The 19,225-nt window shown below is 31.6% G+C and overlaps 1 protein-coding gene across 1 annotated transcript in view; it reads right to left on the reverse strand.

Annotated features, from left to right (window-relative positions):
* Dnah14 (dynein axonemal heavy chain 14) overlaps positions 1-19,225 on the reverse strand; it is a 343,676-nt gene that overhangs the window by 151,362 nt on the left and 173,089 nt on the right. Inside the window, exons 41-45 of the mRNA XM_076872908.1 lie at positions 16,527-16,593; positions 14,178-14,407; positions 11,495-11,611; positions 8,570-8,728; positions 7,204-7,339 (exon numbers count right to left, since the gene is read on the reverse strand). Coding sequence (XP_076729023.1) covers positions 7,204-7,339; positions 8,570-8,728; positions 11,495-11,611; positions 14,178-14,407; positions 16,527-16,593 — 709 coding nt within the window. The remainder of the gene's footprint in view (positions 1-7,203; positions 7,340-8,569; positions 8,729-11,494; positions 11,612-14,177; positions 14,408-16,526; positions 16,594-19,225) is intronic.

Genomic DNA, 19,225 nt, shown 5'->3' on the forward strand with positions numbered 1-19,225 from the left:
ATTTAGATCAGGAATGATTTCTATTGTATTAAATGCTTAAAAAGTTATCTCTCTAAATTTTAAAGGCTTTCTTGAAGTGCAGTAAGAGTCTATTCTGAAATAATTAGTAGTTTAAGATGTAGATAATGGTGGCTTAGAAACAGGAGAATTAGAGCAATTTGTGACATGTGTAAAGACAGAAGATTCGAATAATAGGAGACTGAATGTGGGTAGGGAGAATGGAGATACAATGATTGTAATTGATCAGAAGGAACTTTAAAGATGGATAGGAAGAAATTCAAGGATGAATCCTAGGTGTTAAGCTTGAGTACCTAGTCTTTTCTGTTAAAGTAAAGAACAGTGGAGGATTATAGGTTTGGAAGAGAAATTAAGAGTTATGTTTTGAATTTGTGAAGGTTGAGATGTTTATGGGATATCCAAGTATGTACATGACATAGACAGCTGGCTATCTGACTTTCATGATTAAAGGAAAGGTCTTATGAACCTCTCCAAGATTTTGTCTTCTTATTCAATTCAAACAGCAATAGGCTTCTTTAATATTTTAACAGAACCAGAATTAACTTTAGAAATTTGCACTTTTTATTTGTATAATTCAGAGTTTCTTTTTCCTCTCCTTTTAGGAAGTGGCAGACAGAATACAGAGTGACAGAGATAAAAATTTTCTTTACAAAAGTGTTTTTGTATTTGTTAAGTAGATCATATATTTCTAGTACAACAAAACAAATGTTATACAAAACTTTATTTGCATCTATTAGGCACATTTTTTTCTAGGAGGAAAATTATTATTGCTATCTTTTATGCTATATAAAAATTGAGATTTTAGATTTATTTATATTTAAAGTACATGTAAGAATTCCTTATTTAAAGGAATGAAACTAGTTGTTCAGAATTTGAAGATTTTCCTCTAAGTAAAAAATCTCAGTAGACCAATAATAAGCAAGGAGATTGAATCAGTAATAAGACTCCCATCAAAGAAAAGCCCAGATTTGTATATTTCAACATTGAATTCTACCAATTATTTAAAGAGGAACTAATATAAATCCTTCTCAATCTCTACCAGAAAAGTCAAGAAGGAGGAATATTTTTAAACTCATTTTATAAGGCTAGCATTAACTTGATCCCAAGGCCAGAACATGATACTATAAGAAAATTAGAGGTACTAACTCTGATGAACACATATGCAAAATCTTAATAAAACTAAATTCAACAGCACATTATAAAGACCATTCAACATGATCAAGTGAATTTATTCCTGGGAATGCAAGGATGGTTTGACATACACAAATTAACAAATGAAGGACAAAATTATATTATGGATGCAGAAAAAAACTCAAAACATTTCACAAAGTTCAATACTTTTTCATGATAAAAACTCCAGAGAATTAGGCATAGAAGGAATGTATGTCAACATAATAGAGTCCATGTGTGAAAAGCCCCCAATTAACATCAATCTGAGTAGTGAAAAGCAGAAAGATGAGGATACCCATTCTTATCACTTCTTTCTAATATGGTACTGAAAATCTCAGAGAAATTAATCAAGATAAAATAAAGGAATCCAAATGGAAAGGAAGAAGTAAAACTGTTTCTATTTGCTGATGACATACATTTTATGTAGAAAACCCTGAAAATCCACCATAAAACTGTTGGAATTGGTAAGTGAATTCAGTAAAGTTACAGGATACATAATCAAGATACAAAAATCATATTTCTATATTTCTATACATTGGCAGCAAACCATCTGAAAAAGATAAATAATCCAATATATAATGTCATTAAGATAATTAGGAGTAATTATTCAACTAGGAGATGCAAAATCTATATACTGAAAACTTAAAAAAAAATCTTCCTGATGAGGAAAATTGAAGAAAATACAAATAAATGGAAACATATTTTGTATTCATGGATTATAAGAATTAACATTGTTGGGCTGGGGTTGTAGCTCAGTAGTAGAGCACTTGCCTAGCATGTGTGAGGTCCTTGGTTCAATTCTCAATACTGCATATAAATAAATAAAATAAAGGTCCATTGACAACTAAAAAATATTAAAAAATTAACATTGTTAAAATGTCCACATTATCTAAAGCAATCTACAAATTCCAATGTCATGTTTCATTTTTCCTATGGAACTGCAAAAGACTCCAAATAGTCAAAGCAGTCTTGAGCAGAAAGAAAAAAGCTAGAGGAATCACACCATCTAATTTCAAAATATGCTATAAATGCATAGTGATCAAGCCAACATAATAGTAACATAAACACATAAACAATGAGAAATGGAGCAAAGAGCCCATAAATAAGCTCAGACACTTATGGTGAATTGATTTTTGATAAAGATGCTAGAGACACATCATGGGGAGATGAGAGTCTCTTCAATAAATGGTATCATGAAAACTAGATATCCATATGCAGAAGTATAAAATTGGACCATTATTCACAACTTATACAAAAATCAACTCAATGTCAGACCTAAATGTCACATCTGAAACTATTAAAGTACTAGAAAAAAAACTATAAAGAGTATTGGTTGGGGCAAAGATTTTTTATATAATCCCCAAAGCATAGCAACAAAAGCAATAGACAAATGGGAATTCATCAAATTAAAATGCTTTTAGGGCTCAGGTGGGTTATGGCTCAGTGGTAGAATGCTTTCCTAGTACGTGTGAAGCACTGGGTTTGATCCTCAGCACCACATAAAAACAAATAAAATAAAGGTACTGTTTCCATCTACAACTAAAAAAAATAATTAAAAAACATTAAAATGTCACCCTGATTCCAAAACCAGACAAAGACACCTAAAAGAAAGAAAACTTCAGACCAATATCTCTAATGAATATAGATGCAAAAATCCTCAATAAAATTCTGGAAAATTGGATACAAAAACATATCAAAAAGATAGTGCACCATGATCAAGTGGGATTCATCCCCAGGATGCAAGGTTGGTTCAACATACAAAAATCAATAAATGTAATTCATCACATCAATGGACTTAAAGATAAGAACCATATGATCATCTTGATAGATGAAGAAAAAGCATTTGACAAAATACATCACCCCTTTATGTTCAAAACACTAGAAAAACTAGGGATAACAGGAATTTACCTCAACATTGTGAAAGCTCTCTATGCTAAGCCTCAGGCCAGCATCATTCTAAATGGAGAAAAACTGAAGGCATTCCCTTTAGAATCTTGAACAAGACAGGAATGCCCTCTCTCATCACTTCTATTCAACATAGTTCTTGAAATACTTGCCAGAGCAATTAGACAAACAAAAGAAATTAAAGGAATAACTATAGGAAAAGAAGAACTTAAACTAGCACTATTTGCTAATGATATAATTCTATACCTAGAAAACCCAAAAAAACTCTACCAAGAAACTTCTAGAACTAGTAAATAAATTCAGCAAAGTGGCAGGATATAAAATCAACATCTATAAATCAAAGGCATTTCTGTATATCAATGACAAATCCTCTGAAAAGGAAATGAGGAAAACTACTCTACTTACAATATCCTCAAAAAAATAAAATACTTGAGAATCAATCTAACAAAAGAGATGAAAGATCTTTACAATGAAAACTCTAGAACCCTAAAGAGAAATAGAAGAAGACCTTAGAAGATGGAAAGATCTACCTTGCTCATGGATAGGCAGAATTAATATTATTAAAATGACCATACTACCGAAAGCACTATACAGGTTCAATGCAATTCTGATCAAAATCTCAATGACATTCCTCATAGAAATAGAAAAAGCAATCATTAAATTCATCTGGAAAAATAAGAGACCCAGAATAGCTAAAGCAATTCTAAGCAGGAAGAGTGAAACAGGTGGTATCACTATACCAGACCTTAATCTATACTACAGAGAAATATTAACAAAAAAGCATGGTACTGGCACCAAAACAGGCTGGTAGACCAATGGTACAGAATAGAGGACACAGAGACTAACCCACAAAATTATAACTACCTTATATTAGCAAAGGTGCCAAAAGCATGCAGTGGAGAAAGGATAGCATCTTCAACAAATGGTGCTGGGAAAACTAGAAATCCATATGCAACAAAATTAAATTGAAACCCTATCTCTCACCATGCACAAAAATTAACTCAAAATGGATCAAGGAATCTAGGAATTAAACCAGAGACTCTGTGTCTAATAGAAGAAAAAGTAGGCTCCAATCTCCATCACGTGAGGCTAGGTCCCAACTTCCTTAATAAGATGCCTATAGTACAAGAATTAAAACCAAGAATCAACAAATGGAATGGATTCAAACTAAAAAGTTTTGTCTCAGTCAAGAGAAATAATATGTGAGGTGAATAGGAAGCTTGCATCTTGAGAACAAATTTTTACCCCTCACACATCAGATAGAGTGCTAATCTCTAGGGTGTATAAAGAGCTGAACAAGATAAGCACCAAAAAACCCCAAACAATCCAGTCAATAAATGGGCCAAGGACCTGAACAGACACTTCTCAGAAGAGGATATACAATCAATCAACAAATATATAAAAAAAATGCTCATCATCTCTAGCAATCAGAGAAATGCAAATTAAAACTACTCTAAGATACCATCTCACTCCAGTAAGAATGGCAGCCATTAAGAAGACAAACAACAAGTGCTGGTGAGGATGCAGAGAAAAAGGTACACTCATACGCTGCTGGTGATGCAATTGGTGCAGCCAATTTGGAAAGCAATATGGAGATTCCTTGGAAAGCTGGGAATGAAACCACCACTTGACCCAGCTATTCCTCTTCTTGGACTATACCCAAAGGAACTAAAAATAGCATACTACAAGGACACAGCCACATTAATGTTTATAACAGCACAATTCATAATAGCTAAACTGTGGAGCCAAACTAGATGTCCTTCAATGGATGAATGGATAAAAAAAATGTGGCATTTATACACAATGGAATATTACTCAGCACTATAAAATAATAAGATCATGGATTTGAAGAGAAATGGATGGCATTAGAGCAGATTATGCTAAGTGAAGTTAGCCAATCTCCCCCCCAAAATGCCAAATGTCTTCTCTGATATAAGGGGGGTGACTCAAAATGGGGTAGGGAGGAGCATGGGAAGATGGGTGGGACGGAAAGGGAGGGAGAAGGGGAATTGCATGGATGGTGGAAGGAGACATCATTGCTTTACAAAATACATGTATGAAGATGTGAAAAAAAAGAAAAGGAAAAAAAGAAAAGAATTTCTTTTCTTTTCATGAAAAAGAAGACTCAAACTCAGAATGCATGTTTTAGGCCTTATGTTCATAGACTTGTTTTTTCCTTTTTTTTGTTTGTTGTTTTTTAGCACCTAATATATGTTTGTTTTCACATCATCAAAATTATTTCACCTCTATCCAGGAAATGCTATCATATAAATTAGGGAAAATTTTGGAAGCTAGAAAGGAAAAAGGAAAAGAAAGGTGAGGGAATCTCAAAAAAATCAATGGGAAATCAGTAGAATAGAGGAAAGGGATCAAAGGGAGGGAGGACAGGAAGGAAAGGGGAAGTACTTCGAAATGATATTGGCCAAATTATATTGTTGAATTGTGTGCATGTATGAATATGTAATCACAAATCTCACCATTATGTATCGTTATGTAATTATGTGCATTACACAATTACAATGCACCAATAATATATGAAAATAACATTAAAATGCTTTTATACAACAAAAGAAACAACAGAATGTAAAAACAACTTATGGAATTGAAGAAAATATTTGCAAACCACACATTTGAGAAGGAGTTAGTATCCAAAATATATAAGGAACTCAAACTACTAGATAAAAAGAAAACAGTTAAAAAATGGTCACAACTCATTTCACAAAAGAAGCATACAAATAGCCAATTGGTTTATGGGAAAATATTCAACATCATTAGTCATCAGGAAAAGGAAAATCACAAGGACTGTGGAAGAAAAGGAACCCTTGTACACTGTCCATAGAAATGTAATTAGTATAGACATTCTGGAAAATAATATGGAGGCTCCTCAAAAAACTACATCTAGAATTACTATATGATACAGCAATCCCATTTCTGGGTATATACCCCAAAGTACTGAAATCAGTATTTTGAATAGACATCTACATTTCAATGTTCACTACAGTGTTACTTACAATAGCCAAGATATGGCACTAACCTAGTGTTAATCAGTGGATAAATGGATAAATAAAATGTATATATACAAAATGGTATACTGTTCAGCCTTAAAAAGGATGAAATCTTGTCATTTGTGACAACATAGACGAACCTGGAGGACATTATGCCAAGAGATACAAGTCAGGCACAGAAAGACAAATAGTGCATAATCTCACTTATATTTGGAATATAAAAAAGATGAAGCAAAGGATAGAATGGTGATTTTCAGAAGTAAGGAGGTGAGGTGGGAGGGAATGGTCAGAGAACAATGTTCAGTTAGATATAGGAATAAGATTTCAAGGTCTCTTGTGATGATTACAGTTAATACTAATGTATTGCCTATTTCAATATAGCAAATAAAAAAATTTAAATGTTCTCACTCTAAAAAATAGTAGTGAGGTGATAGATGTGTTAATTAGCTGAAGTAATCATTTCATAATGCATATCAAAACATACACCCCACAAATATATACAATTATTATTTTTAAGTGAGAGCCTTTAAATTGAAAACATAAAGGGGAGATTAGGAAAATTCTTCTTTTGAATAACTCTGCATTTTTATATAATAGATTTACTTTTTTTAGTCTAATAAAAGTAACATTTGTTACAAAACATTGAGAAAATAATGATAACCAGAAAAATTACTCATGGTCTTAACATTTTGGTGCATATTCTTTCAGGCTTTTTTCTTTGCATATATTTTACACAAATAGTTTATATATCATTCTGCAATTTTGCCTTGTGACTTTTTTATTACATAGAAATATATATAGGGCTGGGGTTGTAGCTCAGTGGTGGAGCACTTGCCTAGCACATGTGAGATTCTGGGTTCGATCCTCAGGACCACATAAAAATAAATAAATAAAATATTATTCTGTTATTATATCTAATTAAAATACATTAAAATTTATTAAAAAATAAAGGTATAAAATAAAAGAAATATATCATGATGGAATTTCAGACAACTCATTGCATAGATTTGCTTTTTAAAAACAAGGCACACATATGTTAAGGCCAACATTTTTTATAAATAGAATCTAAATAATAGATGAATATAATTTAAAGTTTAATATATACAACCTTGATTTTTTGATCTCATTATGTAATAGGACATCTCCTAAAATTGACCCATATTTTATATCAAATGCTCCGGAGTTCTCTAACTTTTCAAGCATTTGGTTAATGGTAGCAGTTTTCCCAACACCACATTCTCCTAAGAGGGAAATATATTTTAGGTTAGAATTACACGCCAGAAAATGACATATGTTAACATATTAAAATGAATTAATAGTGTAACAGACCTGGTTTACTGGGATCCCCAGAGTTAGACCTCTAGCCTAGGTGTCTGGGGAAACAATAGCATTTTCCTTTATCTGAAATTTACATGAAAAGTATGTTTTTGCTTTTCCCTTTTAAAAATGTAATACTGGCTACATAAGTGAGTTAATATGTATCCTTCTCAGAGTCTATATTATTTACATACTTTACAAAAGAATAGATAAGGAGCTAATGGGTTTTTAAAATTTGTTATTTTTATATATACATGACAGTAGAGTGCATTTTGACATACATACATGGAGTACAACCCATTCCAATTAGGATCCATTCTTGTAGTTGTACATAATGTGGAGTTACACTGGTCATGTATTCATTTAAGAGCAAAGGAAAGTTATATCTGATTCATTCTACTGTCTATATATTTTTATCTAATGTACATTAAGCCCATCACAAATTGTTTTGCCTATAGCACACTAGAAATACTACATGAAATGAAATTCCTTGAGAATATTTGCTAAGACAATTGGAGGGAGAAATTTGATGATAAATTCTTTATTGAGGCAGAACAGGGACTCATGACTTGATAATTCACTAATAATTCCTTAGGTGAAATTAAAGGCAAGCTATAGTTACCTGAGAGTCACCTTGCTGGAATTCTTTGAATATAGAACCAGGAAAATGATACTACTTGCCACTGGTGATGGACAATATAAGTTAGAAAACTGGAAAAGGTGATTAAGTTGAAATAAATGTTCAGAAACAATGGAAGCTATAGAGTGATTCCTTTGGTAAAAGTAAAAAAGTGAAAAATTTAGCTTCCGGTTGAGGAATTACATGTGTAGATTTAATTAAACCAATCAATGTTACCATTAGTGAACCTCCAAAGACCTGAGCCCACAGGCTATGGAGACCAGTTATATATTTACCCAGTAGTTCTACTGCTAGAATTTTCCTGAAGGTAATGAAAAGATGAAAAAGATTCACAATGTCCTCTACTAGAAAATATGTAGGGAAATGGGCATTTTATACACTGTTAGTAAGGATGTGAATTGATAAAGTCACCAAAACTTTTCAGGACCTATTTTTTCTCATTTCAAATGTTTGGACCAAGTAATATTTCCTCCTAACTCTAAAATACCCCTTCATTTACATTTTTAAAAAATACCTGTGAGAAGCACAGGGCAGGAGTTCTTTAAGAGAAGGCTCATGAGAAAAGAAAGGCATGTTGTGTCTCTGGTAGCAACATAATTAATGTACTCTCCACATTCTATCATCTTCAATATGTTGTCACCAGATTCTTGAATGTCAGTCAGTAATGAAGTCCCTAAGTTAAAAAAGAAAAGTTTCTAATGACTTAGAAATATTTAACTAACATTTTGGGTACTTAATACTTTCTGAAAAAAATTCAACATATTATAAAGAAATTTAACTATTTTAAAGATTGACATTTTTAAAACTAAAAAATAGCCAAACATAGTCAATTTGATGTAAAATAAAACACAAACACAAACATAAATCCAAAAAGAAACTTTCTTATAAGCCATTAAAGGATTTTTTTCTGATCAGTATCATTCCATTTAACAAATGTATCATGCATTTGTTGTCATTTTTTTCCTTCATAACTATTTTTATTTGTTCTTTTTAGATATATATGATAGTAGACTGTATTTAAACATGTTATACATACAGAGAGAACAATTTATTCTAATTAGGATCCCATTATTGCAGTTGTAGATGATGTGGAGTTACACTGGTCGTATTTGGCTGCATTTTTCATCTCTAGAGGGTCTGTTTGATTCTTTTTCAAATTGTACCATATTTTCATAGTTTCTCATTCTTTTCAGGTATTTTCAAGCTTATTTTTTATTTCTTTAAACATAATAAGTATGGATGTCTCAGAATATATAGCTGGTAATTCTAGTCATTCAAGTCTTGTTAATTTATGGTGATAATCTTGATTCTGCTAATTACCTTTAACTGAATATTAAATTTGAAAATATTGTTTGTATGAATAATATATGATTTAGGAAAATAGTCCTATTCTATTAGTTTTTTAGTGGATGCTAGAAAATAGTCACAGATAACCTTAACCTTAGTTCAAGATTTGAGGTTCCTTAGGTCACTCAGGATAGGGTATCTGGCCACGTAAGGGCTCGCTTAAGGTAGTTCACCTTTCCACAGAGGGGAGAGCCCTTAATAGATCAGATTAAATTATACATGTTTGTGTGAGAGAGAAAGAGTGGAGGGAAAGAAGCTTTGGTTTTTGTCCTTCTTGAACATTTAACAGTCAACCTGACTGATAAAAAAAATGACTGTTTCAATCAAAATTATGTGTAGTTTGTTAAATAGATATTATATCCTCAATAAGCTGTATAAAGCATAATTTTCAGCACTGTTAGTTATATATGGAATCTTAATTACTACACAATTCATATTTGAACTCCTCAAAGATTAGTGGGAATTGAAGTAAAATATATAACTCAATCCACATGCAAAATGTTTTCTTTCAGTAACTATTCCATCATGATAGTAGGAAAAGGAATTCTGCATCATGATTTATTACATCTGTGCTCAGTGATAACCCCACAGAGTTTTAAGTCCAGGAGAAAGCACTTCATGTAGTTGTGGATTTCTCCTTCAGTCAGCTTTCTATGCAATTATACCAAAAGGTGATTTTTTTTCCTTAAGCATGTCTAAGATGCCCAATCTACATATTGTGGTTTACTACAGGGGAAACATGGTATTGTGACATTAAAATTATCATTACAAGTTTGGTTTAAAAGCTCAGGAGGGCTTTAATTGCTTCTATGTCCTTTGCATACAAGTAGGGTAAGTTGTCTCCAGAGAAGTGAATAGTTTAGATTTGGAGAAGGTGTTGAATTATAGGCAAATTATATTCAGTTATATTTCTATCTAGTGGCAAAAAGCTAAAGATAAAAATGCCCCCAATATTAGCACTAACATGAAATAGAATCTGTGATCTCTCACCAATGCTTATTGTGACAAAACAATGTACAATATAACTTTGGTATTTCCAACAAAAATAAATTTGAAATTAGAACTTTCTGGATGCCTATGATTCTGACAGCTCTGGTTGGTTTCTGTCAAAAACTCTTGCAACCAAAAACTTTGAAATTATTTGATGAGAGAAATCTGACTTCAGTTATTCATTTCAATTTCCATTCATTAAACTTCTTATATTGATTCTCCTCCTTGATGATGTGATTATATCCAAATAAGCCCATGGTAAATTGAAAATGTTGTTAAGTCAAAAGCATTTGATACACCTAACCTACTTAACAGCATAGTTTAGTAACAGTACACTGTAGAGTATTGGTTGTTTCCTCTTATATTCCTATGACTACTGCCACTGCCCAACATTGCAAAAGAGTATGATACTGCCTATTGCTAGTCTGAGAAATGATCCAAATTTCAAATTCCAGATTTGAAGTATGGTTTTTACTGATTATGTGTTGCTTTCACACTACCATAAAGTTGAAAACTTACAAGTTGAGGACCATCTGTATTTGTAAGAACTTGACAAGAAGCCTGACCATTAAGTTCCTGCCTTAAATTTCTTCCAAGCTCTTAAAGTGCAACAAGTTTCTATGTCTTTTTTTTTTGTTTTATGTAGAAGCAGAAGATTGAGAATAAAAATAATTTAGCAAATATGGATGTTCACCAAATGATGGTATTTTTTTCTAATGAGTAGTTTCCTATATAATCAAGTGTAAGTTCTTACATACATATTTTTCCTATTTTAGATGTGAACCTTACCATTTTCTCCTTTCAATAATCATAGCTAATTGAAATAATAAATATTGTGATTAATAAGACTTTCAATGAACTACAGTTTTACAATGTGCAAATGACTCAAAATACTCCATATTTCTCATAAAGTAGTATTCAAAAGTTATTTTTAAGGCACATTTTGTAAATCTGGATCCAAACTGGTCTCTACACAAATTTGGAATGTATTAATAATTAAATTTGCTGATATATAACTCATTTTACAAATACAGTATCCTCAGCATTTTGAAGAAATTACAGAAAATTACAAATTACAAGAAATTTGTATAATTATCCTTACCTCTTTGAATTAATGTCTGAATATTAGGAACTAAATCTGACCAAGGTATGAATTCACATTGTAATATGTCCACAAAATACCCAAAGATAGACCGTTCACCAGTTGGTAGACTGATACCTACATTTGAGATTGATAAATAAATCCACATAAGAAAGAGATTTATTTAAGAATATGAACTCTAACTGAAATATATGATTATTAAGAAAGGTATGTCCAAATATGTTAAATAAGTCTGTTTTTTTCCTAATATTTAATTGTATAAAAGCAAAAACTGATTAACTTTTTGTCCTTTTTATAATCCAGAAATTAAGGTGAATTTTGATCTGATAGCCTTGAAACCTTACCCCAAAGTTCTGTTTCTTATTATGTAAACACACATTATGTTTTTAAATGATAGTAATGTACTGGTTGTGGCTAAACCAATACATAAGGGAATATTGATACTTATTTGTAAATCACATGTATTTTTCCATTATAAAAGTAATATATTTTCTCAGTAGAAAATTGTTGAAGATATTGAATAATGAAAAGCAAAATAATTAAGCCATTATTTTACCAAAGATAACAATGTTAATATTTAAAATGATAAATGTATATGTAAAACAGTGTTAACATACACCTTATAATTTTTTGCCTGTTTCAATCTTTCAATTTCTCAGAGACAAATTAAAAAATCTCTTATAATTTTAGAATTATTTATTACCTGTTAGAATTCTATCAGATTTTGCTATTAAAAGACTATATTATTATATTCCTACAAGTTCATGATTGTTTTATGTTTTGTGGGGTTTTTTTTGTTTGTTTGTTTGTTTTTGGTACTGGGGATTGAACTTGGCCACTGAGCCACATCCCCAGTCCTATTTTTTATTTTATTTTAGAGACAGGTTCTCACTGAGTTACTTAGTGCCTCACGCTATGCCTTTGTTGAGGATGGCTTTGAACTCATGATCCTTCTGCCTCGATCTCCCAAGCCTCTGGGATTACACCTTGGCCGGCTAGGGTTGTTGTTTTTTAATGTAGTGTTTTTCTCAAATCCTCTTTAATCTTTTGGCATAAATTTTACTTTCTCATATAGTATTGCTATTCTTTTTTTTTTTGGATTTACATCACATATAATTATTAATTACTTTCTGTGTGCTTCAAATCAATATGCTATTTTATACATTGTTCTAACAAATTGAAAGTTGATTTTTTAATCCTATTTTCAAAGACAACAAATACCTTATTACACTTTAACAACTCATTGAAAATTCCTTTATTTTGTGTATAGCTTTTACATTTTTAATAAAACATTTCTAGTTTATGATCTGCCTGACAATAAATCAAGGTAGTTTATCTATCTTTAGAAGTTAGCAGGTGCTGGGATTGTGGCTCAGTGGTAAAGCATTTGTCTAGCAAGTGTGAGGCCTTGGGTTTGATCCTCAGCACCACATAGAAGTAAATAAATAAAATGAAGGTATTGCGTCCAAATACTTCTAAAAAATAAATGTTTTTTTAAAAGAGGCATAAAATTGAATTGTTAACTTCAATAACAAATTAACATGCAATGCTTTGAAATTAAAAGCTAATTTCTATAGGAAATTACATAAAACTTGTCATCCAGATGTTTATATATATGTGCATTTTTGACTGCTAGGATTGAACACAGGTCCTAGGAAAAACTATGCATGCGCTCTATTATTGAGCTACACCTCTGCTTCCATCCAGATGTCTTAAATGGAACTGTTTACAGTAATTCAGAAGACTGCATTAAGAATTAAGACTGCATTTATTGAGCTCTTAACTATGTACCAGGCAGGCTCTATTCCATGTACCTAACACATCACATTATTATTTCATTTTATAACTGAGATAATCAAAGATTAAAAATATTTAGTAACCAAATATATTTGGGATATGGGTCAGTTGGTAGCGTCCTTGCCTTGCATGCACAAGGTCCTAGGTTCAATCCCCAGCACCACAAAAAAAAAGATCCCATCTTTGTTTTACAAGAGTCTTCTAAATACATTCATATTTTGTCTCTTTTTGGTACCTGCATTAACAATCTCTTTATCTTTTCAAAGTTTCTATAATCAGCAACAGCTAAATGGGAAGGGTTGGTATTTTAGGTTACTAAGATAGTTTCCACCTGTTGAACTGACCTATAAAGCACAAGACTTTATAAAATAACTCAGAATTAAAATTAAAATATAAGACTAAATATTCTGCTCCTGCAGAAGTTCCTGCTACATGGTGGTGTGGATAGTATGGATCGTTACACAGCTGATGGGCTAAGGCTGAGTTCATAGTTTTCTAAGGCTTTCCCTTTTGCTTCACTAGTGTTCTAGCTTCTCATTGCATCTGGAACCAATCTGGAATCTAATTTTCTTTAACCTCCTTTCATTAGCATAAAGGTGTTGTTTCTTAATACTATTTTACCTTTAATCTTCACACTTCAAAAGATGGGCCTAGTCAATATAAGTACAATCATTGCTTCTAATTAATATTTTAAAATAAGCAAAATAAATAATAAATAAAGTAAATAATAAATAATAATAAATAATTAAATATTAAATAATTTTATTTAATTATTAATATTTATTTAATATTTATTAAATAATAAATAAAGTAAAGGTCCATCAACAATTTAAAAACTATTTTAAAATAATAAACAAAATAATGATTCCTCCCAACCAGAACTTACCTCCTTGTGAATTGTCTTCAAATAATTCACGTACAAGTTTGTCAAAATCATAGGTTACTTCTGAAACAGAATCAGGCTCAAAAGCTGGATAAAATAGTGTATCATCTTCATGTTCATCTTCATGCTTTAAACTTCCTCCAAATGCCCAAGTAAAAGCAAACACAAAAAGCTTTTGAATCATTATTGTTAATTTATCAGGATTTTTCTCCAGATACCATAGATTTTCATTGCTGGGTAGAAATGAAAGGAAGGGTGAAGGTTTAGTTTTAGAAAGCAGCTCAGAAATTTCTTTCAATATATAAAAGTTTCATTTTTATTAAAAACTATAATATAGTTCAAGTGTTGACAGAAAAGTTTTAGAATTAATGTATAACTGTTCCTTTGATAAGTCATGTAAATTAGTTACTATTTTTAAAGTCCCATATGTGTAAGAGATCTATAGTCAACCTTTATTTAATATATTCCTTTATATATTTTAAAATTTAATTTATTCAAACATATCATTTTTATACTTTTAAAAGTATGTTTAACATACATTTTAATTTAATACATATATACATGTGTAGTTAATTTATGTACATATTTTAATTTAATGTATACACACATTTCATTTTTATTTTAGGCTAATTAAGTAGCTGCGAGTTTACTTGTCTTTTGAGAGAAAATATAATTCTTCACTTTATGTAGATATAAGCAAATAGTATTCACTCTATATTCTTCTCAGCCAAATCCTAAAGGTTGATTCAGTTTAATGTGGCTAATCCTGGGCAGGGTGAATCTGGTGAGTATTTTCTAGTCTAGGTCAACTCAAGTCACTCCTGGTTTGTGAAATTCAAGTCCTACTGTGATAAGGCTGGTGTTGATCAGGCTGGACAGAGATTTAAGCCTGGTCTCAACACATTTTGTATATCACCAAACTGAAGTTTATTAGCAACCTTTAATGTACAAGCATTTACACAATCTTGTCTGAAATTTCTAGCTCTGTTTTAATATGTGATAGTTCTTTTGGCAAATATTATTGAGTGGCCATAACATATCAGTTACTCTGAACAAAATCAGAATCCCCTTTTCACAGGAAAGGAAAATTAATACTAAACCATGATAAGAATAAAGAATAAAGAGTCAAGCATATCATGAAGAATAATAGCAGGGATAACTAATTTAGTTTGCGGAAGTTAGGGAAGGTCTGTTTTGAAGCACCAGTTAAATTGATACCTGAGGAATGATTGGGCTTTGGCAAAACATAGAAGTATAGAATTTTGAGCAGAAGGAACACATGTGCCAAGACCCTGAAGTCAAAGGATCATGGCTAGTTTGAAGAAGTGGAGGGAAACAAAAGCCAGTGTCACTGTAGCACAGTGAGAGGAAAGATTAGGTCATGACTCTGGAGAGATGGACAGGGACTTTTTAAACTAGCCAAGATATTTTTCTTCTACTCTGAGAGTAATGAGAAGTTATTAAGTTTATATTTTATAAATATTCTTTTATGGCTACTCAACTATTTCAAAATTTTTAAAAATCTCCAATTATGTTGAGAAATGATTAGAAGAATTGAGGAAACCAATTGGGAGTCTATTGCAACAGTATAGACAAGAAATGATGGAAGTTTGGGCTCAGATGTCATAATCAAGACGGAGATAAATGAATAGATGTAAAGGTAGAGCTGACAGTGGAAAGTCTATTTTTTAAAATTTATTTTTTAGTTTTTCGTGGACACAACATCTTTATTTTATTTTTATGTGGTGCTGAGGATCGAACCCAGAGCCCCGTGCATGCCAGGCGAGCGTGCTACCACTTGAGCCACATCCCCAGGCCCGGAAAGTCTATTTAGAATGTCTCCTTTTTCAAAAGTGAATGTGACATGAATGGTCTTGGAGACTCATAATGAGATGTAGGAAGGCCCCAATAGTAATGCTCATATCATATCATAAAAAATAGCAGAAGAAATGTTACACTAATCAATTTTCAAAGATATGATTTATTGAGCACTTAACTATGTACCAGGCAGGCTCTATTCTAAGTACCTAGCACATCACATTATTATTTCATTTTATAACTGAGATAATCAAAGATTAAAAATATTTAGTAACCAAATATATTTCATAGCTCATAAATGACAGATTCATAAATTAATGTCATTTTATTCATTTTTCCAATATGTACAGAGACTGGACAGAAGTATCCATATAATCTTATTTTTAAAAAATTAGTATAAAAATATGGTGATTTGTGGACTTGAAGTGGATTTTGATATTATAAAATCACAAAAGTACTGGTGTATTGACAAGTAATCCTGTATGTATTTGAGTATTTGGTTCCTACTAGATTTGTAGAATGAATGTAGCTGACCTCTTTTCTGGTTCCTTCAATTTGGTAGAATCTTTTGTCTCCTTAGTTGAAGTGTTATTTGGATCACCTTAAAAAGGAAAGAGTATTTTTGTGCAATTAATAACAAACCTAAAATTTAGCTAGTTAATTCATGAGGTTTAATTTTTAACACTGTTTAGTGGACTGTCAGTAAGAGAATATCTTTTCACATATATCATTGTAGGCAGATTGTAGCTGTCTTCTCCCACCCCTATTACCTACAAGTTACCCATTCCATAGAGGAACTCAGTTTAAATGATTATTCATTAGTCTTTTAAGCTTATTTTTTTCTTTTTAATATTTATTTTTTAATAATAAAGTAAAATATATTTCTCATGGGACATTGAGAAAATAGATAAAAGTATAAAGAAGAAAATAATGCCACCCATAATGCTATTACCCACCATCTTAGAACCATTAAAGTGTTAGTGCATTTTGTTAAATGGGATGGATTCAAACTAAAAAGTTTTTTCTCAACAAAAGAAATAATATGTGAGGTGAATAGGGAGCCTACATCCTGGGAACAAATTTTTACCCTTCACACATCAGATAGAGCTCTAATCTCTAGGATATACAAATAACTCAAAAAGCTAAACAAACAAACAAAATAAATAAATAACCCAATCAACAAATGGGCCAAGGACCTGAACAGACACTTCTCAGAAGAGGATATACAATCAATCAACAAATATACAAAAAAATGCTCATCATCTCTAGCAATCAGAGAAATGCAAATTAAAACTACTCTAAGATACCATCTCACTCCAGTAAGAATGGCAGCCATTATGAAGACAAATAAAAACAAGTGCTGGTGAGGATGAGGGGGAAAAAAGGTACACTCATACACTGCTGGTGGGACTGCAAATTGGTGCAGCCAATTTGGAAAGCAGTATGGAGATTCCTTGGAAAGCTGGGAATGGAACCACCATTTGACCCAGCTATTCCTCTTCTTGGACTATACCCAAAGGACCTAAAAACAGCATACTACAGGGACACAGCCACATCAATGTTTATAGCAGCACAATTCACAATAGTTAGATTGTGAAGCCAACCTAGATGCCTTTCAATGGATGAATCAATTAAAAAAATGTGGCATATATACACAATGAATTATTACTCAGCACTAAAAAATAATAAGATCATGGCATTTGCAGGGAACTGGATGACATTAGAGCAGATTATGCTAAGTGAAGTTACTCAATCTCCAAAAAAAAAAAAAAAAAAAAACGATGCTGAATGTCTTCTCTAAGGGGGTGATTCAAAATGGGGAAGAGAGGAATAGCATGGGAAGAAGATTACCTCTACATAGGAAAGAGGGGTGGGAGGGAAAGGGAGGGAGAAGGGGAATTGCATGGATGGTGGAAGGAGACCCTCATTGTTATACAAAATACATGTATGAAGATGTGAGAAAAAAAAAGAATAGCATTACCCTAGATTAGGTAGAGAGAAGTGATGGGAGGGGTTGGGGAGATAGGAAGGATAATAGAATGAAACAGACATTATTATTACTGTGAATATATATGTGAATGCATGACCAATGTGATTCTGCAACTGTGTACTCAGAAAAATGAGATATTGTATCCCATCTGATTCAAATGTATGATGTGTCAAGGTTATTGTACTGTCATGTGTAACTAATTAAAACAAATAAAAAATAAGATTCTACTTTTCAGCTACTGTGAATAATGCTGCTATGAACGTTGATGTAGAAATATCTGTTAAGAGTATTTGCTTCCAATTATTTTGGGTAAACACTCAGAAGGGAAATTGCTGCGTCAAGTGGTGGTAATTCTATATTTAATTTTTTGAGGAACTGCCATACCATTTTCCATAGTGACTGGATCATTTTACATTCTCATCAGTGATGTATAAAGGTTCCGTTTTCTCCATATACATGCTAACACTTATTTTTTATTTATTAATAGTCATTCCAATAGGTGGGAAGTATTAACTCATTTCAATTTTCATATCCTTAATGATTAGTGATGTTGTGCATATTTTAATGTGCTTGTTGGTCATATGTCTATCTTCTTTGGAGAAATGTCTATCATCATTTGCCCATTTTAAAAATGGTTGTTGATTTTTTTGCTGCTGTTGAGTAGTATGAGTTCTTTATATATTCTGGATATTAATCTCTATAAAATAAGTGCTTTGAAAAATTCCCATTTTGTGAGTTATCTTTTCTGTTGACAATGACTTTTTATGCTCAAAAGATTTTAATTCAGATGAGGTCTAATTTTTCTTTTATTTTTTGATTGTGATTGACTTTGATGTTACATCAGTGCTGTACTGTCAGCTTTCTTTTGCTATACTTTGCAAAGTGACAAATAAAATGAATCAGATGAATCTTTGTGCCATCTCTTTGGAATAGGATGTCTCCAATTAATGATCCCAAAGAGAAAATGTGTCAAATATAAAATGAGATTCAGGCCCCAAATTATATATTAGGACTAACCATTGTTATTCAGCAATTATTAGAGAAAATAAAACATCCAATATATACCAATGAATGAATTTCTGCAAGGTTACATAATTGCTAGTAGTTGAGAAAGTAAAGGGCAATCTTTGGATTAAATTTCCATCTTCTACTAGATGATTCTACTTCCATGTTCAAGGAAGCCTCCTAATTACATCCTCATTCTTCCCAAAATTTAAGATAATGATTTCTGCTCTCAAATGAA

The sequence above is a fragment of the Callospermophilus lateralis genome, chromosome 13 (assembly GCF_048772815.1).
Source record: "Callospermophilus lateralis isolate mCalLat2 chromosome 13, mCalLat2.hap1, whole genome shotgun sequence".
In the NCBI taxonomy this organism is placed as follows: Eukaryota; Metazoa; Chordata; class Mammalia; order Rodentia; family Sciuridae; genus Callospermophilus; species Callospermophilus lateralis.